General features: G+C 48.1%; 1 protein-coding gene across 1 annotated transcript in view; it reads left to right on the forward strand.

The window, feature by feature from the left end:
• The window catches only part of ift57 (intraflagellar transport 57 homolog (Chlamydomonas)), a 43,593-nt gene that overhangs the window by 14,024 nt on the left and 5,693 nt on the right, over window positions 1-23,876 (forward strand). The window contains exons 3-7 of the mRNA XM_072508721.1: window positions 3,540-3,658; window positions 9,507-9,597; window positions 21,142-21,216; window positions 21,705-21,827; window positions 22,418-22,489. Of these exons, the coding sequence (XP_072364822.1) occupies window positions 3,540-3,658; window positions 9,507-9,597; window positions 21,142-21,216; window positions 21,705-21,827; window positions 22,418-22,489 (480 nt within the window). The remainder of the gene's footprint in view (window positions 1-3,539; window positions 3,659-9,506; window positions 9,598-21,141; window positions 21,217-21,704; window positions 21,828-22,417; window positions 22,490-23,876) is intronic.

Here is a 23,876-nt window from a genome sequence, read left to right on the forward strand (position 1 = left end):
GATGGGAGACAAGGAAATAGCTGAAGAACTAAATAAGTACTTTGTGTCAGTCTTCACAGTGGAAGACATGAGTAATATCCCAACAATTCAGGAGAGTCAGGGGGCAGAGTTGAATATGGTAGCCATCACAAAGCAGAAAGTGCTAGAGAAACTAAGAAGTCTAAAAAATTAATAAATCTCCGGGCCCAGATGGGCTATATCCTAGAGTTCTCAAGGAGATAGCTGAAGAAATAGTGGAGGCGTTAGTTATGATCTTTCAAAAGTCACTGGAGTCAGGGAAAGTCCCAGAGGATTGGAAAATTGCTGTTGTAACCCCCCTGTTCAAGAAGGGAACAAGAAAAATGATGGAAATTTATAGGCCAATTAGCCTAACCTCGGTTGTTGGCAAGATTCTAGAATCCATCGTTACGGATGAGATTTCTAAATTCTTGGAAGTGCAGGGTCGAATTAGGACAAGTCAGCATGGATTTAGTAAGGGGAGGTCGTGCCTGACAAACCTGTTAGAGTTCTTTGAAGAGATAAATAGGTTAGACCAAGGAGAGCCAGTGGATGTTATCTATCTTGACTTCCAAAAGGCCTTTGATAAGGTGCCTCACGGGAGACTGCTGAGTTAAATAAGGGCCCATGGTATTCGAGGCAAGGTACTAACCTGGATTGACGATTGGCTGTCAGGCAGAAGACAGAGAGTTGGGATAAAAGGTTCTTTTTCGGAATGGCAACCGGTGAGTGGTGTCCCGCAGGGTTCAGTGTTGGGGCCACAGCTGTTCTCTATATATTAACGATCTAGATGACGGGACTGGGGGCATTCTGGCTAAGTTTGCCGATGATACAAAGATCGGTGGAGGGGCAGGTAGTATTGAGGAGGTGGGGAGGCTGCAGAAAGATTTAGACCGTTTAGGAGAGTGGTCCAAGAAATGGCTGATGAAATTCAACGTGGGCAAGTGCGAGGTCTTGCACTTTGGAAAAAAGAATAGAGGCATGGACTATTTTCTAAACGGTGACAAAATTCATAATGCTGAAGTGCAAAGGGACTTGGGAGTCCTAGTCCAGGATTCTCTAAATTAAACTTGCAGGTTGAGTCCGTAATTAAGAAAGCAAATGCAATATTGTCATTCATCTCAAGAGGCTTGGAATATAAAAGCAGGGATGTACTTCTGAAGTTTTATAAAGCACTAGTTAGGCCCCATTTAGAATACTGTGAGCAATTTTGGGCCCCACATCTCAGGAAGGACATACTGGCACTGGAGCGGGTCCAGCGGAGATTCTCATGGATGATCCCAGGAATGGTAGGCCTAACATACGATGAACGTCTGAGGATCCTGGGATTATATTCATTGGAGTTTAGGAGGTTGAGGGGAGATCTAATAGAAACTTGCAAGATAATGAATGGCTTAGATAGGGTGGTCGTCGGGAAGTTGTTTCCATTAGCAGGGGAGACTAGGACCCGGGGGCACAGCCTTAGAATAGAAGGGAGTTACTTTAGAACAGAGATGAGGAGAAATTTCTTCAGCCCGTGAGTGGTGGGTCTGTGGAATTCATTGCCACAGAGGGCGGTGGAGGCCGGGACGTTGAGTGTCTTTAAGACAGAAGTTGATAAATTCTTGATTTCTCGAGGAATTAAGGGCTATGGAGAGAGAGAGCGGGTAAATGGAGTTGAAATCAGCCATGATTGAATGGTGGAGTGGACTCGATGGGCCGAATGGCCTTACTTCTGCTCCTATGTCTTATGGTCTTATATTCTATGCCTCAACTAATAAAGGTGATGTGGAGATGCTGGCGTTGGATTGGGGTGAGCACAGTAAGAAGTCTTACAACACCAAGTTAAAGTCCAACAGGTTTGTTTTGAATCACTAGCTTTCGGAGCACTGCTCCTTCCTCAGGTGAATCTGATTCACCTGAGGAAGGAGCGGTGCTCCGAAAGCTAGTGATTCAAAACAAACCTGTTGGATTTTAACCTGGTGTTGTAAGACTTCTTACTCAGCTAATAAAGGCAAGAGCAGGGATGTTATGATGGAGTTGTATAAAAGGCTCATTAGGCCACAGCTAAAGTACTGTGTATAGTTCTGGGTACCACACTATAGAAAGGATGTGGTTGCACTAGAAAGGGTGCAGAGGAGATTCACCAGGATGTTGCCGGGCTGGAGCGTTTCAGCTATCGAGAGGCTGGTTAGGCTGGGTTTGTATTTATGCGGGACCTGATTGAGGTGTACAAAATTCTGAGGGACGTAGATACGGAGAAACCTTTCTCTTTAGTAGAGGGGCCAATAACCAGGGGGCATAGATTTAAGGTAAGGGACAGGCGATTTAGATGGGATTTGAGGAAAAACATGTTCAACTAGACGGTGTTGGGAATCTGGAGCTCACTATCCAAAAGGGTGGTAGAGGTGTAAGCCCTCACAACATTTAAGAAACATTTAGATGGGCAGCAATGGATCAAGTACTGGAAAATGCGATTGGAATAGATAGGTGCTTAATGGCTGGCGCAGACACGAAGGGTCTCTTTCTGTGCGGTAAAACTCAAAATGAAAGAAAATATTGACAACATAGAGGGTGTGACTGACACAAAAAGTGGGGAGATATGGATCAACATCCTGGGCACAGTCTCCTTTCAGCAGTGTGTTCTGACAAAGGTTTCGTAATCCAAATCTTAACCTGCCGCCCTCTGTCCAAACGTGTGGCATTGCTTAAAATCTAAATTTATTTGGTTCCCTTAATCGAACTTGAGCAGAGTGCATTTCTGAAAGTAATACACTGCAGATAAATCTGCTAAGTAGCAGAGCACAAATTGATTAATGGGAACTTCTTTTTGTTCTTTGTATCCTGTTTTCCATACAAATGTTTTGCTATTTTCTCCCATATCCTCTACCTCCTGGTGGTATTGATTGCTTGCATTGAGTGTTGACAGGCTATTCAACTATTGAAGCTGCTCTGGCTGAGTACAGTCCTGTATCCCCTCCCCTAACATCCACCTGGCAGTCGGCATCATGTACCCTGCTACTTTTACATTCTTAACCCAAGAGCATTGAAATCAGTTCAAGTGCTTCTACAAATCCCTGAGTGAGATTATCTAACATCACATTTCCAGCATTGAAGCTGGAAACGTCTGCTGCCTATGGCCTTATTACTCACCAGCTAAGACACCTTTGCTATTTTAAAAAAAAATTCTATATTTATGCTTTGAAAGGATTTTCACTTTAATAAATGTTTAAAATTATGGAAATTGTTGTGTGAATTTCTTTCACTATGTTTTTCATTAATGTCAAAAAGATGCTCCAGAATTTAATTCAACAAAATTGGTTAATTTTACTGATTGTGGTTAAACAATCCATAGCAAACATTGATGTATTCTCGGTTGTTGTAAAATTACAGTATTTTTCATTATCCTGGTTATAATCCTCATAATGGCCGCTAATGATCTGCGTTAATTCATATGTTCGTAAAACAACATGTTTCTGTTGAAAGGCCCACTGCACTCTTCAGGAACCTGTTAACAGCTGCAGGCTATAATCAATTTCTGTGTTTCTATTCAAACATTTTAGGGTGGCTCAGTAGATTTCCCTCCCTCCAAACTGAAGCAAGGTTATGGAGAGCAGGTGTGTTATGTTCTGGATCGCTTAGCTGAAGAAGCTCTGAAGCATACTGGCTTTAATTGGAAGAGGTAAGACCTTGATGGAGGTTTGACTTGTGTAGTTCTGTGCAACATGGAGACTGCCACTAAATAAGCATCTAGTTTTCCTTTGCATACTAATTGTTCTCTCCTGGAAATGCATGCTAAGAATCAGGACCAAGTGAAATCTTCAGATCAAACAGTCTTAGAGAGTGTGAATAATTAAGCCATGAAAAGGGTACGATAAGAGAGATGGGGACATGGGAATAGTCTTGGAAGGGAAGTCAAAAAGGATGGGATAGAGCAGAAAGAGAGAAAAAAATTTAATACTGGACTTTCCATCAATGAGGCGTCTAGAGTTGTACTCATGTTGCAGTTCATGTGCATATATTTTATAATGGGAAAGTGCATTGATTTGGCATAAATGTTTTCAATACGTTTCCAAATAGAAGGTGGTGAACCAGATGCATATTATAATATTTCATAGAATTTTGGTGCTCTGGACAAAGCAGCCATTTCCCTGATCTACCCTTATGTTACAGTAAGAAGTCCAACAGGTTTGTTTTGAATCACGCTCGGGGGGTTGCGTAACTATTTAGCATGTGGGAGTCCTGTTCGTTATCAGAATTAACCAGGTGCACAGTTGGTGGAGTGATTCGTGTTATAACCTGCCTGCTTACTATTGGCTGGGGACTAATGACAATCCCACAATCCTGTGGGAGTATGAGCTTCCCCAATGAGGGGGGCGGAAAAATCATTAGCAGACTCCCTGTATAAATAAAGCTAGCCAGTTTGGAACCAGCAGGAAGGAGTAAGCAGCAAGCGAAGTTGCTGCTGCTGTTGTGTATATATGTTATTGTAAATAAATGTTATTTCTTTGTATTATTGAAACTCGTGCTGGATTCTTCGTGGCCCTCACAAAACTGGCGACGAGGGTTAAAGGGAATAGCTGTCTACACTGCTGAAGCCACCTCCTTGGATTTTTGTTGGATACAGGTTGGAAGTTGTTTTCTATTACACCATGCCTCTGTACGGACGTTTGGATGTTTTTGATGCTGCGCTGGAAAGCTGGAACCAGTACGCACAACGGATGCGTTACTAATTCCGGGCAAACAATATCACCGAAAACGAGCGCCAGTTGGTCATATTGCTCACCGCCTGCGGCCCGCATACGTTTGGGTGATTAGGAGCCTTACGTACCCAGCTGCGCCAGACACCAAAACGTTTGATGAACTTGTGAATTTAGTGGTGCAACATTTTAACCCAACCCCATCCACGATAGTCCGTTACCGGTTTAATACCGCTGAGAGGACCCCAGGAGAATCCCTTGCCGACTTTCTATCCAGGCTACGCAGGATTGCGGAGTACTGTGACTATGGTGAGACCTTGTCAGAAATGTTACGCGACCGTTTGGTTTGCAGTATTAACAATGCAGCCACCCAGAGAAAGTTGTTAGCTGAGCCAACATTGACTTTTCAACAGGCCATTCAAATAGTATTGTCCCGATAGAGCGCAGAACGAGGAGTGCAGGAGCTACAGGGAATGGAGGTGCATGCCTTGGGGTGCAACCCCTTCCGTCCGAAAACGTTCTCCGCACTCCTGCGGTACCTTGGGCGAGGCGACGTCCGGATCGACGCCAGTGGCCGTCGAACATTCCTCCCCGAAGGGAACCTTCTTCAGAACCAATGGATGAGGAGCCATGTCCGTGTCAGACTTGTAGGCGCCGACCCCGTTGCGGACGCCGGTCCTGGGGGCGCCAGAGGCGCCGTCGTTCTGACCGGAACTGGGACCAGCCCAGGGGTCGTACCTCCCATGTGGATGAACCTGCGGCGACTACCCCTGAGGACGTGGAGACGGAGGACGACTGCCTGCAGCTGCATTGTGTGGCAGCTCCCCGTGTGGCCCCCATTAAGGTGACAGTATGAGTCAATGGTCACCCGCTCGAGATGGAGTTGGACACTGGCGCAGTGGTCTCCGTGATCGCCCAGACGACATTCGACCGCATCAAGCAGGGTATACAGACCCTTACATTAACCGACACACAGGCCAAGTTGGCCACCTATACGGGGGGAACCATTGGACATTGCAGGAACGACGATGACCCCTGTTGTTTATGGACGCCAGGAGGGGCGTTTCCCACTTATTGTGGTGCACGGCCATGGGCCCAGCCTGTTGGGTCGGGACTGGTTGCGCCATTTACGCTTGCAGTGGCAGCACATCCTCCAAACAGTTTCTGGAGGGTTGACTGAGGTGCTAGGACGATATCCAGATGTATTCCAGCCCGGTTTGGGGAAAATAAAAGTGGCCGTAGCCCGTATCCAAGTCGAACATGGAGCCACGCCACACTATTTCCGGGCGCGCCCGTGCCTTACGCCTTGCTCGAGAAGGTAGAAGGGGAGCTCACTCGTTTGGAGACTTTGGGTATTATCAGGCCCGTCCGTTTCGCTGACTGGGCAGCACTAATTGTACCTGTAATGAAGCCAGATGCCACAGTTCGCTTGTGCGGCGACTATAAACTTCCCGACTCGACCGATATCCAATGCCTCGCATAGAGGATCTCTACGCGAAGCTTGCAGGCGGACTCCCCTTCACAAATTAGAAATGAGTCACGCCTACCTACAGTTGGAGCTGGACCCTGCCTCCCGACCATATGTAACGATTAATACACACCGGGGCCTGTATGAATATACGTTTGCCCTTTGGAGTATCCTCTGCCTGCGCTATTTTTCAACGCGTTATGGAGGGCATTTTGAGAGGTTTACCGCGTGTCGCTGTCTACTTAGATGACGTTTTGATCACAAGGACGTCGGAGCAGGAACATTTGGAAAATCTGGAGGCTGTCCTTAGACGCTTTTCGGAGGCTGGAGTCCGTTTACGTCGCACAAAGTGCATCTTTCAGACGAAGGAAGTAATCTACCTGGGTTATCGGGTGGACCGCGAAGGTTTGCACCCCGTCGCAGAGAAGGTGCGCGCGATTCAACAGGCCCCCGCCCCGACTGACACTTCGCATCTTCGTTCTTTTCTCGGCCTCGTAAACTATTACGGGAAGTTCCTCCCATATCTGGCAACTACGCTGGCCCCGTTGCACCTTCTGCTAAAGAAAAATCACACCTTGGTTTGGGGTCAGCCACAAGAAACCGCTTTCCGGCGGGTAAAACAACAATTGTCGTCGTCTGGGTTACTAACCCACTATGATCCTGGAAAATCTTTGCTCGTCACATGTGATGCATCCCCGTATGGTATTGGGGCTGTCCTGTCCCACAAGATGGAGAACGATAGCTTTCGCCTCCCGCACATTGACTGCAGCGGAAAAAAAGTACGCGCAGATCGAGAAGGAGGGCCTGGCAGTGGTCTTTGCGGTGAAACGTTTCCACCAGTATGTGTATGGCCGCCACTTCACTTTCGTGACTGATCATAAACCTCTGCTGGGACCTTTCAGAGAGGATAAGCCAATACCGCCCATTGCTTCCGCAGGGATCCAGCGCTGGGCTTTGTTGCTCGCTGCATACGAGTATTCTCTGGAGCAACAAACCAGGAACGCAGATAGCGAATGCCGACGCACTGAGCCGATTGCCTTTGTCTATCGGCCCCACGTCGACCCCCACGACCGGTGAGGTGGCTGCAACACTAAATTTTATGGACACCTTGCCTGTCACGGCATCACAGATCCGTGAGTGGACCCAGACGGACCCAAAGGTTCGACACATAGTCCTGTATGGTGGGCAGCACAGACAGCTCCCAGGCGGGTTGCGGGCATTTTCCTCCAAGCTGTCAGAATTCAGCGTGGAAGACGGCATCCTCTTGTGGAGGACGCGTGTGATTGTCCCGGAAAAAGGACAGGAGCTGATACTAAGAGACTTGCACAATGGGCATCCAGGTGTGACCAAAATGAAAATGTTGGCCCGGAGTTATGTTTGGTGGCCAGGCCTCGACGCCGACATTGAGATGGTGGCCCAAAACTGTTCCATTTGCCAGGAGCATCAGAAGCTTCCGCTGGCCGCGCCCCTACATCACTGGGAATGGCCAGGGCGGCCTTGGGCGCGCTTGCATGCGGATTTCGCCGGCCCTTTTCAAGGATCCATGTTCCTTTTATTAATCGACGCCCAGTCTAAACGGCTAGAGGTGCATAAGGTGCTAGGCACAACGTCCTGCGCAACAATTGAGAAGGTGCGTTTGTCTTTTAGTACGCATGGCCTCCCCGAGGTGCTGGTCACGGATAACGGCACTCCATTCACCAGTGAGGAGTTTGCGAGGTTCATGAAGATGAACGGCATAAGCCCATATCCGCACTGCCCCATACCACCCGGCTTCAAATGGGTTGGCGGAGCGAGCAGTGCAGACATTCAAACTAGGCCTAAAGAAGCAGTCTTCCGGGTCACTGGACACGAGACTGGCTCGCTTTTTGTTTTCGTATAGGACCACCCCCCATGCGTTGACTGGGGTAGCTCCCACAGAGCTCCTAATGGGCCGGAGACTTTGCACCCGCCTTAGTATGGTTTTCCCGGATATTGGCGCAAAAGTACGCCGCACACTAGAACGGCAGGGACAGGGTTTTTCTCGGCATCGGCCTAACCGGCAGTTTGCGCCCGGTGACCCAGTGTTCGTTCGCAATTTTGCTGGTGGTGCCCAGTGGGTCCCTGGCGTAATCCTTTGCCAAACGGGCCCTATAACTTACCAGGTGCAAGCCCAGGGTCGTCTCCAGCGCAAACATCTCGACCACGTTCGGTCCAGAAGACGATCCCTTCCAAAGATTCCCCGCCCCCGGAGCTCATTTCTACAGCCACAGAGACCAGAGACAATGGAAAGTAGTCCTCACAATCTTCCTCTGGTGCCTCATGCAACGCCTGCGCAGGTCGTTACAGAACCCCGTGGAGATAGAGACGCCGAGATGACAGAGGCAGCAGACTCCGACTCCGAGATGGAAACACAGGACGCATCAGAAGGGGAATCCTCGGGCCCACGGGCCGTGGATGTTCAACCGTTACGCCGTTCATCGCGGAAGCGCCGGTCTCCGTCTCGTTACACGCCGCCCGATCCAGCGCCTCGTGCAAATGGTGTCTGGCATGCGGCAAAAAGAGTCCGACGCTCTCCTTCACCAGGGTCCTTGGTGGATTCCTTGGACTCTAGGGGGGAGGGATGTTATAACCTGCCTGCTTACTATTGGCTGGGGACTAATGACAATCCCACAATTCTGTGGGAGTATGAGCTTCCCCAATGAGGGGGGCGGAGAAATCATTATCAGACTCCCTGTATAAATAAAGCTGGCCAGTTTGGAACCAGCAGGAGGAGGTAAGCAGCAAGCGAAGTTGCTGCTGCTGCTGTTATGTATATATGTTATTGTAAATAAATGTTATTTCTTTGTATCCTTAAAACTCGTGCTGGATTCTTCGTGGCCCTCACAAAACTTTGTTTGGTTAATTCCGATAACGAACTGAACTCCTACATGCTAAATAGTTACGTGACCCCCGAGCGTGATTCGAAACAAACCTGTTGGACTTTAACCTGGTGAAGACTTCTTACTGTGCCCACCCCAGTCCAACGCCTGCATCGCCACATCTTGCCCTTGTGTTGTACAAGATTACACATTGGGAGCATAGTCATGCCATTTCAGGGCTAATATTCTGAAAGTTGAAAAATCTTTCAGAATTCAGAGAGCTGACATTTGAGTATCAAAGTACAGTTTCTGTACAATTTACAAGTTGTTTTGGAACAGAAATAAGTTACTCTTCAAAACATTTTTGATAAGATTTTATATTGATAAAGCTCACATTCATTATGGGTATATACTGGTTATGCTGTTTGAAAATAGTATAATGTAAAACCTTTGTGGTTAAATGCATAGTATGCGTGACATACTTGGGAATGAGTTCTGTTTTTAATCACAGCTGTATCGATTTAGGCCTGTGTATCCAGCAGAGGAAATGGAAGAGGAAGCATTAATTGAGGATGATGCTGAGTTAACATTGAACAAGCTGGAAGATGAATTGATTGTAAGTTCTGGTAAATAATTTGCAAATTTTCATTATTCTGATGATCCCCACATGGGATCAGAGGTGAGGTGGTAAGATGGATACAGACCTGGCTCGGTCACAGAAGGCAAAGGGTAGCAGAAGAAGGGTGTTTTTCTGAATGGAAGATTGTGACTATGTGATGTTCCACAGGGTTCTGTGCTGGGACTTCTGTTGTTTGTACTATACTTAAACGATTTGGAGGAAAATGTAGCTAGTCTGATTAGTAAGTTCACTGATGACACCAAGGTTGGTGGAGTGGCAGATAGGTGTTGAGGATTGTCAGAGGATACATAGAATTTCATAGAATTTACGGTGCAGAAGGAGGCTGTTCGGTCCATCGGGTCTGCACCGGCCCTTGGAAAGAGCACCCTACAAACCCACACCTCCACCCTAGCCCCATACGAGTAACCCCTCCTAACCTTTTTTGGACACTAAAGGCAATTTTATTAGTGCCAATTCACCTAACCTGCACATCTTTGGACTGTGGGACAGACAGTGACCCAAGCCGGGAATCGAACCTGGGACCCTGGAGCTGTGAAGCAGGACATAGATAGGTTAGAGATAGGTTAGAGACTTGGGCAGAGAAATGGCTAATAGAGTTTAATTCAGACAAATGTGAGGTAATGCATTTTTGTAGGCCTTGCATAGAGGGGAACTTTACAGTAAATGGCAAAGCTCTTAAGAATATAGAAAGTCAGAGCAATCTGGGCATGCAGGTCCGCAGAACTTTGAAAGTGACAACACAAGTGGACAAGGGAGTCAAGAAAGCATACGGAATGCTTGCTTTTTTTTAATAAACATATTTTATTGAGGTATTTTTTGGTTTTACAACAACTACAAAATAAGCAATTTACATAAGGCTATAAACAGAGTGCAAAAAAAGCCTGCTACCTCCCTTGCAGGTCCCACCTTTATTAACCCCCTACTCTAAACTAAACTACCCCCCCCCCCCCCCCCCCCCCCCCTATCTGCTGACGATTAATTTTCCGCGAAGAAGTTGACGAATGGTTGCCACCTCCGGGCGAACCCTAACAGTGACCCTCTCAAGGCGAACTTGATTTTCTCCAGACAGAGAAAGCTAGCCATGTCAGTAAGCCTGGTCTTCGACTTCGGGGGCTTTGAGTCCCTACAAGCTAATAGTAACTGTCTCCGGGCTACCAGGGAAGCAAAGGCCAGAACGTCTCCTTCTTTCTCCTCCTTGATTCCCGGATCTTCCGACACTCGAAAATCGCCACCTCCGGATTCGGTGCCACCCTTGTTTTTAACACCGTGGACATGACGTCTGCAAACCCCTGCCAGAATCCCCTGAGCTTTGGGCATGTCCAGAACATATGGACATGGTTCGCTGGCTACCTTGCACACCTGTCTTCTACACCAAAGAACCTGCTCATCCGGGCTACTGTCATGTGAGCCCGGTGAACGACCTTGAACTGTATCAGGCTGAGCCTGGCACATGTTGTGGACGCATTGATTCTATTCGACGCATCTGCCCAGAGACCATCCTCTATCTCTCCTCCTAACTCCTCCTCCCATTTTCACTTCAGCTCCTCAGTCTGCATGTCCTCTGACCCCATGAGCTCCTTATAGATGTCGGAGACCTTCCGTTCTCCCACCCTCACTCTGGAAAATACCCTATCCCGAATCCCCTTTGGTGGTAGGAGCGGGAAGGTTGAGACCTGTCTATGTAGGAAGTCCCGCGCCTGCAGGTACCTAAATTGTTTCCTCTCGTCAAACCGAATTTCTCCTCCTGCTCCCTCAAGCTAGGAAAGCTCCCTTTTATAAATATATCCACCATCCTCTCAATTCCTGCTCTCTGCCATCTCTGAAATCCCCCGTCCATCTTTCCCAGGGCAAACCGGTGGTTACTGCAGACTGGGGACCAGACCGATGCTCCCTCCGCTCCCACATGCTTCCTCCATTGCCCCCAGAATCTTAGGGCTGCCACCACTACGGGGCTGGTGGAGTACTGTGCCAGCGGGAATGGCAGAGGCACCATTATCAGCGCCCCCAAACTGATGCCCTTACCTGAAGCCGCCTCCATACGCTCCCATGCCGACCCTCCCCCACCACCAACCTCCTGATCATGGCTATATTCGCCGCCCAATAATAGTTACTGAAGTTTGGCAGCGCCAGCCCGCCCTCTCCCCGGCTCCGCTCAATCGTCCCCTTTTTTACTTGTGGGGTCTTGCCCGCCCATACAAAGCCCGTGATAACTTTGTTAATCCGTTTTAAAAAGGAGTGCGGAATAAAGACACTGGAACACAACAGGAATCTCGAAGGACCGTCATTTTCACCGTCTGGACCCTCCCAGCTAGTGACAGCGGGAGCGTGTCCCACCTCCAAAAATCGTCCTTCATTAGATCCACCAGACAGGCCAGATTAAGTTTGTGTAACCGTTCCCAGCCACTTGGATGCCTAGATACCTAAAACCTCCCCCTACCACTCTAAACGGCAGTTCCCCCAATCGCCTCTCCTGTTCCCTTGCCTGGATCACAAGCATTCCGCTTTTCCCCATATTCAGTTTGTACCCCGAGAACCAGCCAAATTCCCCCAGAATCCTCATGATTTCTTCCATCCCACCCCACTGGGTCCGACACAGGAGCGCAGGTTGTCTGCGTAAAGTGCGACTCTGAGTTCCACTCCTCTTCCTCCTCCCCCACCCCTTCCAGCCCCTTGAGGCTCTCAGTGCAATTGCCATCGGCTCTATAGCTGGCGTGAACAACAGTGGGGAGAGGGGGCACCCCTGCCTCGTCCCCCGGTGTAGCCAAAATAGTCGATGTCGTCCTATCCGTCCGTACGCCGTCCTTCTGCTCGCCACAGGAGCCTGATACAGTAACCTGACCCAGTCAATAAAGCCCCGTCCAAATCCGAACCGCCCCAGCACCTCCCACAAATATTCCCATTCAACCCGATCAAATGCCTTCTCTGCGTCCATTGCGACCACGACCTCCACCTCCCTACATTCTGGGGGCATCATGATCGCATTTAGCAACCTTCTTACATTGGACACCAGCTGCCTTCCCTTAACGAGCCCCGTCTGGTCCTCCTCAATCACGTCCGGAACACAATCTTCAATCCTAGAGGACAACATTTTGGCCAGCAGCTTGGCGTCCACATTGAATCGGGATATCAGCCTGGAGGACCCACACAGCTCCGGATCCTTATCCTGCTTCAGAATCGTCAGGGGAAGCACCCCTCTCTCCCTTGCCTCATTGAATGTCCTCATCAACAGCGGCCCCAATAGCCCAGTTTTTGTAGAACTCCGCTGGGTACCCGTCCGGCCCCAGGGCTTTAAGTGACTGCATGGCCTTCAGACCCTCCACTATCTCTTCGATCCCAATTGGGGCCCCCAGCCCTTCTACCAGCTCCCCGTCCACCTTCGGGAAATTCAACCCCCCTAAGAAGTGCCTCATCCCCTCTGGCCCCGGTGGGGGTTCCGACCCATACAGCCTACTATAAAAATCCTTAAATGCCTTATTCACCCCTGCTGAGTCTCCCACCAGGTTCCTGTCTCCATTCTTTACTTTCCCTATCTCCCCGGCTGCCTCCCTCTTTCTAAGCTGCTGTGCAAGCATTCTGCTGGCCTTCTCTCCGTGCTCATAGATCGCCCCCCTGGCCTTTTTGTCAGCTGCTCCACCGCCCTCCCTGTGGTTAACAAGCCGAACTCCGCTTGTAGCCTCCGCCGTTCCCTTAGAAGCCCTGCCTCTGGGATCTCCGCATACCTCCTGTCGACCTGTAGTATCTCCTTTACCAGTCGGTCCATCTCCATCCTGTCTACCTTCTCCCTGTGGGCCCGTATCGAGATCAGCACCCGTCTAACCACCGCCTTCAATGCCTCCCAGACCACTGCTGCTGAAATTTCCCCCGTGTCATTGACCTCCAGGTAATTCTGAATACATTTCCTCAACCGCCCTCACACCTCCTCGTCCGCTAAGAGCCCCACGTCTAACCTCCATGCGGGCGCTGATTACTGTCTTTACTAACCTGTAGGTCAACACAGTGCGGGGCATGGTCTGAGATTGTAATCGCCGAGTACCCCGTGTCCACCACCCCCGTCAGTAAAGCCTTGCTCAGAATGAAGAATTCGATCCGGGAGTACACTTTATGCACGTGTGAGTAGAAGGACCCCCCCCCCCATCTGCTCCATGAACCCTTTTAGCTCCTTAGCCATTGCTGGCACCCTACCCTTTTCTGAGCTTGACCGGTCTAAACCAGGGCCAATAACTGTATTGAAGTCCCCTCCCATGACCAGCTTATGCGAATCCAGGTCCGGTATCTTCCCCGGCATCCTCTTTATAATCTCCACATTGTCCCAGTTTGGCGCGTATACATTTCCTAATACCATTTGCACCCCCTCCAATTTCCCACTGACCATAATGTACCGGCCTCCCCCCATCTGAAACTATTCTACCGCCTCAAACACCACTTGCTTGTTGATCAGGATCGCGACCCCTCTGGCCTTTGAGTCCAGTCCCGAGTGGAAAACCTGTCCGACCCAACTTTTCCTTGACCTAATCTGATCAGCTACTCTGAGGTGCGTCTCCTGCAGCATTACCATGTCCGCCTTCAGTCCCCTCAGATGCGCAAACACGCGTGCCCTCTTGACCGGCCCATTGTGCCCTCTTACATTCCAGTGATCAGTCTAGTTGGGGAGCTCATCGCCCCCCCCCCCCATTCACCGATCAGCCATCCCCTCTCTTGGGCCAGTCACCAGCTCACGCCCCACGCCTCCACTGGTATGCCCCCGACCTCCTCTCTGTCCCTCAGCAACAGTCCCTCCCTCGTCAGCAGAACATTTCCCCTCCCCCCCAGTAACAGCATTAAATAAATCAACCCCTTTGATAAGCCAAACATCTGTTCACCCCCCACTACGCTTCCGGAAGCTAGCCCGCCCAGCTAGCTTGGTGGCCCTGGCGCCAGACAATCTCCCACCTATTGTACCTCCCACCCCCCCCCCACCCCCCCCCGCCCCCTGCTCATACATACATATATAACCAAATGAAAAACAATCCCAACACAAGAGATGAAGAAAAAACCCTAGTTGAACTCAAACAAAGGAAAAGGTCAAGAAAAAGATCCAGCATCTGCACAAACACACCTACATCCCCCAACAGTGCAAATACAAGCTTTTACCTCATTCATCTCTGCAGCTAGTCCGAGATCCATACAGCAGGCATTACAAATAATGTCCGGAAATAAAAATACAAGAAACAAAAAACTTTTTCTTTGCAAAACATAAACGCTACAGCCAAATTCCAAGTTCAAAGTTCTCAGTCCGACGACACCAGTCCTTTTCTTTTCGCGAAGTCCAGCGCTTCCTCTGGCAACTCTAAATAGAAATGTTATTCCTCATATGTGACCCAGAGGCGGGCCGGGTACAACAGCCCGAACTTCACCTTTTTCTTGAAAAGGGTCGACCTGATCTGATTGAATCCCGCTCTTCTCCTGGCCACCTCCGCACTTGGGTCTTGATAGATCCGTAGGATACTGTTGTCCCACTTGCAGCTCCGTGGCTGCTTGGCCCACTGTAAAACACACTCCTAATCCAGATATCTGTGGAATCTCACCACCATTGCCCTCGCAGGGTCTCCCATTCGCAACTTCCTTGCAAGCGCTCTGTGAGCCCTATCCACCTCCAAGGGTCGGGGGAATGCCGCATCCCCCAGCAGCTTCTCGAACATGGCCGCTTTATATGCCCCAGCAACCGCTCCTTCGGATCCCTCCGGGAGCCCAATGATCCTCGGGCTCTGAGGCGGGACCTGTTCTCTAGGTCCTCCACCTTCTCCAGGAGCCTTTTCTGCTTGTCTCTTAACATCCCCACCTCCAACTCCACCGCTGTTTGATGTTCCTCCTGGTCAGCCAGTGCCTTCTCTACTTTCTGGATCGCCCGATCTTGGGCATCCAATCTAAGTTCCAGCCCGAAATTGCCTCTTTAATCGGGTCCAAGCAGTCCTGCTTCTGCTTGGCGAAGCCCTCCTGGATAACTTGCATCAACTGCTCTGTTGACCGCTGGGTCGACAAGCCAGAGATCCTCCGCCATTCTTCCTCCCGGTGCAGCTTCAGCCCAAGCCTTCTCTGACGTTCTGTTCCTGCCTTTGCGAGCACTTCTAGTCCTCCTCTCCATGCACTGATGTGGGAATTCAGTTCACAATTGCCTCTGTCATCAATTTTTCAAATCAAGTCCGGTAAAATCGGGGGGATAAGGGCCAAAAGTCCGACCCGAGCGGGAGCCACCAAATGTGCAACTTGCTCCTTCATAGCTGCCACCGGAAGTCCTCGGAATGCTTGCTTTTATTGAACAGTAGAAAAACTGGCAAGTCATGCTACAGTTGTATTGATACTTGGGAAGGCCGCACTTGGAATATTACGCACAATTCTGGTCGCCACACTACCAGAAGGATGTGGAGGCTTTGGAGAGGGTGCAGAGGGACCACAATGTTGCCTAGTCTGGAGGGTGTTAGCTATGCGGGGAGGCTGAATTGACTCGGACTGTTTTCATTAGAATGACAGAGATTGAGGGGTGACCTGAAAGAGGTCTACAAAATTATGAGGGGCATTAATAGACAAGATTATGAGGAGCATGGATAGGGTGGATGGGCAGGCACTCTTTCCCAGGGTGGAGGGGTCAGTCACAGGGGGCATTGGTTTAAGGTCCGTGGGACAAAGTTTAGAGGAGATGTGCGAGGCAGGTTTTTTACGTAGAGGGTGGTGAGTGCCTGGAACGCGTTGCTAGGGGAAATTGTGGAAGCAGATACAAACATGGCCCTGACATGGTGGACCTCCTGGTGGACCAAGAGGCTAACCCCTTCAGGGAGTTGCCCCCAAAGTCCATTCCCACCACTCCCCCACCATGCAAGATCTGCACACCCTACCAGACACCCTAAATACAAAGACCCAGAAAAGAGACCCTTGCCAGGCAGCCCCCCAAAAAGAGACCCCTGTCAGGCAGCCCCCCCCCACACAATGTAAGACCTGCCCACCCCACCAGAGCCCCACCCCCCAGAAAAGAGACCCTTGTCAGGCAAACCACCCTCCCCCCTCAGAAATGAGGTCCCTCTCTGCCTCAGTCTAGGTTGATCTCTAACTTCCAGACCAGGTGTCTCTATTCTGGGGGGCTGCCTGACAGGGATCCCTTTATTTAGCACAGGGCTAAAGAGCTGGCCTTTAAAGCAGACCAAGGCAGGCCAGCAGCACGGTTCAATTCCGTACCAGCCTCCCCGAACAGGCGCCGGAATGTGGCGACGAGGGGCTTTTCACATTAACTTCATTTGAAGCCTACTTGTGACAATAAGTGATTGCCATTTCATTTTTCATTTCATGTCATTTCTGAGGGGGTCTCGGCAGAGGGGAGGGGTCTCTTTATTTAAGTGGACTCTGTAGGGCGGGGGGTACCCCCGTACTTTGAGAACAGGAAGGGGGGGGACCCAGAACATCTGGAGGTGGGGTGCTAAATTTCAATGTGGGGGAACGGGGGGGGGGGGGGGGGGGGGAGGTTTGGCAGCCGTGGTCCTCGCTATCAGGCCGGCCGCTCGTAATGGCGGCCCAATAGCGCGATTTCCACGTGCATCTGTCACAATTGTCACCATGCATAAATTTGCATGGCTAAGGATTGGGAATCGCTCCCTGATCTGCGCTCCCAGCATGAGAGCAAATCAGTTGCAATTCCACTCTGGCGGGAGAATGTGGGACTGGATTCTCCCAAAATGAGACTATGTCCCCACGCCAGCATAAAAACGCTGAGGTTTTACTCCAGAAATTTCTACCTAAAAGTTGAACGAATTCTCAGCCCTGCAGGGGGCGAGCAGGGACCCAGAGTAAATCTCGCAGCTTTTGCTGCAGATGCGGGCCCCTGAACATCCGGTTCAGAGTCCGCACTTGCGGACGATGGCGACCTCCAGCAGCCACGCTGAGCTCCATGGTGGACTTGGGCAGCGGAGCCAGACAGAAAAAAGAGACCCCACCCCCGCCGATCGGCCTCCCGCCCGAGACTGAAACCGCGCAGATTTATTCTCCGATCGCCTATAAGGGCCGCCGGTCGCCGATAACCCAGCTCCTGACCAGGGCAGCTGCGGACTGAGTCCGCAGCTGCTGTGCCAGCACCCGACTGGCAATAGGTGGTTAGATCCACTCCGTCGGGAATTCGGCCGGTCAGGAGCGGAGGATTGCTGTGCGGGCCTCGGGCAATGACCCAATGACTGCCCGGCCTTGCGGTGTGCTCCGCGGTCACGCCGATTTTCGTGTCCCGGAGAATCGCCAAACCGGTGCCGGGCCGGATTATGATGCGAAATTGGATTCTCCGCCCCCGTAACGGTTGCGATTTAACTGTTCAATAATCAAAAATGGTTACCTTGACAAATAATTATACTATACAACCTTTATATGGCCTGCCTTTTTTGCCATAGTTTTGCAGCCTGTGCTCTTTAATAGATGTGATGGGGGAACGAGAAAAACAGGGTGATGCAGGAGGAGGCTCATTTTCTGAATGACCACAAAACCGCATTTACAAAAAGGCAATAAGGAAAATTGGACAAAAGCAAAATACTATGGATGTGGGAAATCTGAAATAAAAACAGAAAATGCTGATAATATCTCCGTGTCTGGCAGTAATAACAATAATCTTTATTGTCACAAGTAGGCTTACATTAACACTGCAATGAAGTTACTGTGCAAATTCCCTCGTCGCCTCATTATGGCGCCTGTTCGGGTACACGGAGGGAGAATTCAGAATGTCCAAATTATCTAAGAACACATCTTTCAGGACTTTTGGGAGGAAACCGGAGCACCCGGAGGAAACCCATGCAGAGGATGGAAACCGGAGCACCCGGAGGAAACCCGTGCAGACTCTGCACAGACAGTGACCCAAGCCAGGAATCGAACCTGGGAACCTAGCGTTGTGAAGCAACAGTGCTAACCACCGTTCTACCGTGCCACCCACATCTGTGAAGGGGAACATAGATAACGTTTCAAGTCCAATTACTTTTCATCTGGAGATGGGAATGGTGATCCTTTCTCAGTAGGGGCGGGATTCTCCGGCCACATCCTCCCGGCGACTGGAGAATCCTGCCCGAGGTCCATGGACTTCTCCATTGTCCGCAGCTCGCACATGGCATTGTTGCGGCGGGCGGAGTGGAAGAATGCAGCCCAAGCTATTTCAGGGGCCGGGCTTGGTGAATGGAGTCTGCACTCTTTTTGGCCTGTTCTTTCTCCTCTTTCTGATGTAAGGCTACTAACCTGAAACATTGGGGTGGAGTTCTTCCATTTTCAATTGTGGGTGCAGTAATGTGGAGTGTTTCCCGCTGTGGCGGCTGGCGGGAAAACAGGCCAACTCTTCCAACCACAGCCTCATTTATGCACCCGTTTGTTTCATGCTGAATTCTGTTGTCCGGCGGGCCTGGATGGCATGTAGTCTGCCACCATGACCGGGTGCAATATTGAAAAGGCGTCCAATGAAGATAGATCTCTGGGACAACTCTGAGACCGGAAGATGGATTTCCTGAAATATTCTGAGGATGGAAGATGGACCCCCTCCAGGAAACCTAATCTTGAAGTTCCACCAGCAGATGCAACTCTAACCCTGGTGGTCCAGGGTTGCGGGCAGCCGCCATCCTGGTCTCCAGAGGAAGCCCCAGGCATAGTACCGACATCTGCACGCCACGTTGTTCCAACTGTGTTTCACGCTGGCGTTTTTCCTGCTGGCACCATGGATAATCGGGCATGGGTGGGCGAGCCTTTCACATGTATCCATTAACAGGATGCAAATGAGGTTCACGCCATGGCGGGCACCAGCGGAAGATCCGCTCTTAATTCACACTGCAAAACCGATTTATGAAGGTCCCACCACGCCGGGCATTGAACACAGCGGCTGAGGTTTGGGAGAATTCTGCCCATTCTGTTGCTCTTCCTGGGACTGTGGCGCTGAGGACCCGGGTTCGAATCCCGGCCCTGGGTCACTGTCCGTGTGGAGTTTACACATTCTCCCCATGTCTGCATGGGTTTCACCCCCACAACCCAAAGATGTGCAGGATAGGTGGATTGGCCACGCTAAATTGCCCCTTAATTGGAAAAAAAATAATTGGCTACTCTAAATTTAAAAAAAACCTCTGTTGCTCTTCAAGGAAAATTGGAATCCTCTGTGTGACCTTAAATAACTCAGAAATGTTTTTTGCAGAACATTTTTTACAAATTCATTAAGACTTACTGAGGAAAATATCAAGGTAGAAGTACAAAACATCTATCGTTCCCTATCATATTTAATTCTGTAAATATGTGCAATTTTAATTGGTTGTTTAAAACTAAGATAGTTCTAGTTTTATCATGTTTGGTCCAATGCCAGCAATTCTAATTGTTTCGAACAATGTTTGCTTAAAAATCAGGTCTTTCTGTGTTTCGGTCCGATTCTGACCTTGGGTGGCTGTGTAGAGATTGCGCATTCTCCCCGTGACTGCTTGGGTTTCCTCCGGGTGTTCTGGTTTCCTCCCACAGTCCAAAGTTGTACGTGTTAGGTGGATTGGCCATGTGAAATTGCCCTTAAGTGTCCAAAGGTTGGGTGGGGTTACTGGGCCTAGGTTGGGTGGTCTTTTGAAGAGGTGGTGCAGATTTGATGGGCCAAATGGCCTCCCGCACTGTAGAGATTTTGGGATTCTGTTTAAAATCTTCAAATAAAGAAGGAAAAGAACGTTCAAACAACAAAATAGCAACGAATAATAATAATATTTATTAGTTTCACATGTAGGCAATAACACTGCAATGAAGTTACTGTGAAAAACCCCTAGTCACCACAATCCAGCGCCTGTTCGGGTACGCTGGGAGAGAATTCAGAATGTCCAATTCGCCTAACAAGCATGCCTTTCGGGACTTGTGGGACAAAACAGGAGTGCCCAGAGGCAACCCACGCAGACATGGGGAGAACGTGCAGACTCCGCAGACAGTGACCCAAGCCGGGAATTGAACCCCAGTCCCTGGCGCTGTGAAACAACAGTGCTAACCACTGTGCTACTGTGCCACCCAATAGAAAGAGTTGGAACTCACTAATGTCAAAGATCCTGCGCTGGATTCTCCGCCGCGCCATATTTCTGTTTTACCCCGCCGGCGGGATGTTCCGTTACGCCGGCCGGTCAATGGGGTTTCCCATGACGGCAAAACGGAGCATGCCGCCGGCGGAGAATCCAGCCCATTACTTTGGGGGTAAAAGTGCACAGTAAAAATAGCATATTATGTATCCTCTGGATATTCTAATATTCTTCGCAACCTAAGAATTGTATATTCATTTTTCTTCAAACACAGCAGCTGATTAATACAAATTGACAACTGAATGCCATCATTGTCGAATTGTGTGACTACCTAGATGACAAATTTGATACACTTTTTATGTTTACGCCTAGCATTTCTTTGTTCCTGTCTGAAATAGTGTACTACATGAGAAAAATTCAAAAATACATTGAGAAAAACAATTTCAATAACTTTTGACAGAATGTTGAAACTCCATTTTATTGATTTAATTTTTTCCCTGAAATTGGTTTTCAGGAGGAAGCAGAGGACTTTGAAGAAGGTGAGCCTTTCCTAGATCTGGAGGTTTTGAAATCTCAGGGGAAGAAAATGGTGAGTTTTCCTCAGTAAAGATAGGGGCATTATCCATTGAAGAAACAAATATTTTACTGTCAAGCCAGTAAAGTAAATCCTTACTGAAAGTTTTAGTTGTGTTCTGAAAAGTGTGACTTTAAGTGAAACAACTTTAAGCAATGGATTTCTGACATTACAAAGGATTAATCTTAATAATAGGGCCAGTTTTGGTTGTGTCAACAAATTGTTAAATAAAATTAAATCGGTGGTACGATGCAGTGAATCTCCAACACTATATTTTAGAGTGTGGGTTTGCATTCCCATGCGATGAGTAGTTACCACTTGGTGAAGTATTCATTGGAGACCATTCACTTTCCATCCCATAGACAGGAAGCAAAGATCAAACCGAATGTCACTTTGGGCTGTTTTCTCAGATCTTCACAGAATATCACGTGAATGCTTTCGAGTCCAGGTAGAGAAAAATAATTTTATTGTTGCATTTATCAAAATACACATTTAATTTTTAGGAGGGGGTGGAGTCCACAAAACCAGAAGAGATTTTAGAATCAACAACAGATGCTGCTGAGTGGAATCTAGAAGTAGAACGCGTTCTCCCACAGCTTAAAGTTACTATCCGAACTGACAACAAGGTATGTTATTTAAAAGCTAATGTTTTACTATGATAAAAATAAACTAAAATTGGGATTGTTTATACAACAATAATATATCTGGATGTTAGACTATTGAGTGATCAATAAATTTTATGATTTGATGAATCACGTTAGGTTCTTTGCCAATGTAAGGAAAAAATAAAAATTAATTCATGCAATATGTAAAAGTACGAGGCTGGATTCTCCATCCCACCCCGCCACATTTCTGTTTCACCCTGCCGGCGGGATGCTCCGTTACTCAGGCTGGTCAATGGGGTTTCCCATTGTGGGGCAGCCCCACGCCATCAGGAAACCCCCGGCGGGGGCTGCCGACAAAATGGAGCATCCCGCCGGCGGAAAATCCAGCGCATGAAATATGCTGAAAATGAATTTAAGGCAATAATTAAATCTGGGGTCTCTTGCTGTTCTTAACTTGAGAATCACTGTTTCTGTCAGAACCTTTTAACTAATTTTTATATCCTTTAGGTTCCTGCGAGGAACAATCCATTATTGTTCTCTAAATCGATCAAATAGTGTGTCATACAAGTTTAATTTTATATGTAATTGTATAAACTACTTTGCTTTAACAGGATTGGAGAATTCATGTTGACCAAATGCACCAGCATAAAGAGGGAATTGAAACGTCTCTTAAAGAGACAAAGGTACGGCTTTATTCCAACTCAAATATGTCTAAATTCCGAATCCATAAATCACAAATGGCTTTGTTGAATAAACTTCAAGGCTCAAGTTAAGAATCTAAAACATTGTATAGCTCAGTGCTAACGAACTGTTCCACAGTTGGAGAATATTGTGCCCCTGTGTTAAATTCTTCCCATGCTAAATTAGTTGATGTACAATTAAAGCAGATGAAGGGAATAATAATAGGAACTATGACTGTACAATAAATGACTACCTATCCGGTCAAATATATAGTCTCCTAATATCAGGTTCCAGATTGCAACATAGATCCTCCTTGCAATATCACAACTGCAATTTTTCAGCAATATACAGGAGACATCTTACACCAACTCATCAGCAGACCAGTCTAGCCAATGTGACTAGCTTTCTCCATGGAGAATGTTGCCTCCTTACATTGAACTGAATGAGGATGAGCTGCTCTCTAAGAAACACCCCCTTTATCATTCGGCCTGATTAAAGATTATCTGGTTACAAGCGGTCGGACCGTCTTTAGTGGAAGCTCAGTCATTTTAGCTGTGACATGGCAGGGTATACGGCAAATGAACATGTGTGGGGACATTGCAACTTCTGATACTGTAGTTCATTTTGTGAGCTTCATTTTTGAGTCATTCGATCATTTGAACCACTCAGCTAAATTTATATCCCTTTAACTTGCTGCGAATTATCCAGTTTTCTATAAATAATGCATTTAAAATGCTTACTTTCAGGTGAATTCCTCACTATCTTGAAGCAAGCTAGGCTGGCAGCAATGTATTTTGGACTTGTTAAACTTAGTCAGTAGTGATTTTGGAAGTAAAACTAAACAACTTGTCTTTATCAGCACCACATTCTCAGAATGTTCCAAAGCACTTTACAACCAGGTCACTATTTTTATGCTATCAAATGTAATAGACCATTTAGGCACAACAAACATATAGAAATGTATTTAATCAGTTGTCTTTGTGACTCATTTTTGTGAATGTTTGCTGAATTTGTAACATCTTATTCATTTGTCCTCTTCTCCTAACAAGACTGACCTCCTAAAAGGACTGATTTGTACTTGTGTGCATTTTTATACTGTTACAGTATTATTTTGAGCATAGAGTGCTCTTGTAAGCCTTTCTCCTATGTAATTGTTTTACTAGTGTCTGTTGAGGTTCTGAGCATGTGCGGGCTTTGGGCGGACTTCTTTTAGTCTGTAAGAGGGTGACCTATATGCAAGACCTGTTTTACTAGAGCTCCTATTTTCATAGTTATTACTGTTACAACTGTTTGGCTGAGTTACTGTTATTGTTAAACTTCATAATTTATTTATATAAAATTACTTTCAAACACATTCGGCTACCTTCTTTGTGGTCTCAGGTTATCAGA

This window comes from Scyliorhinus torazame, chromosome 6, assembly GCF_047496885.1.
Source record: "Scyliorhinus torazame isolate Kashiwa2021f chromosome 6, sScyTor2.1, whole genome shotgun sequence".
NCBI lineage: Eukaryota > Metazoa > Chordata > Chondrichthyes > Carcharhiniformes > Scyliorhinidae > Scyliorhinus > Scyliorhinus torazame.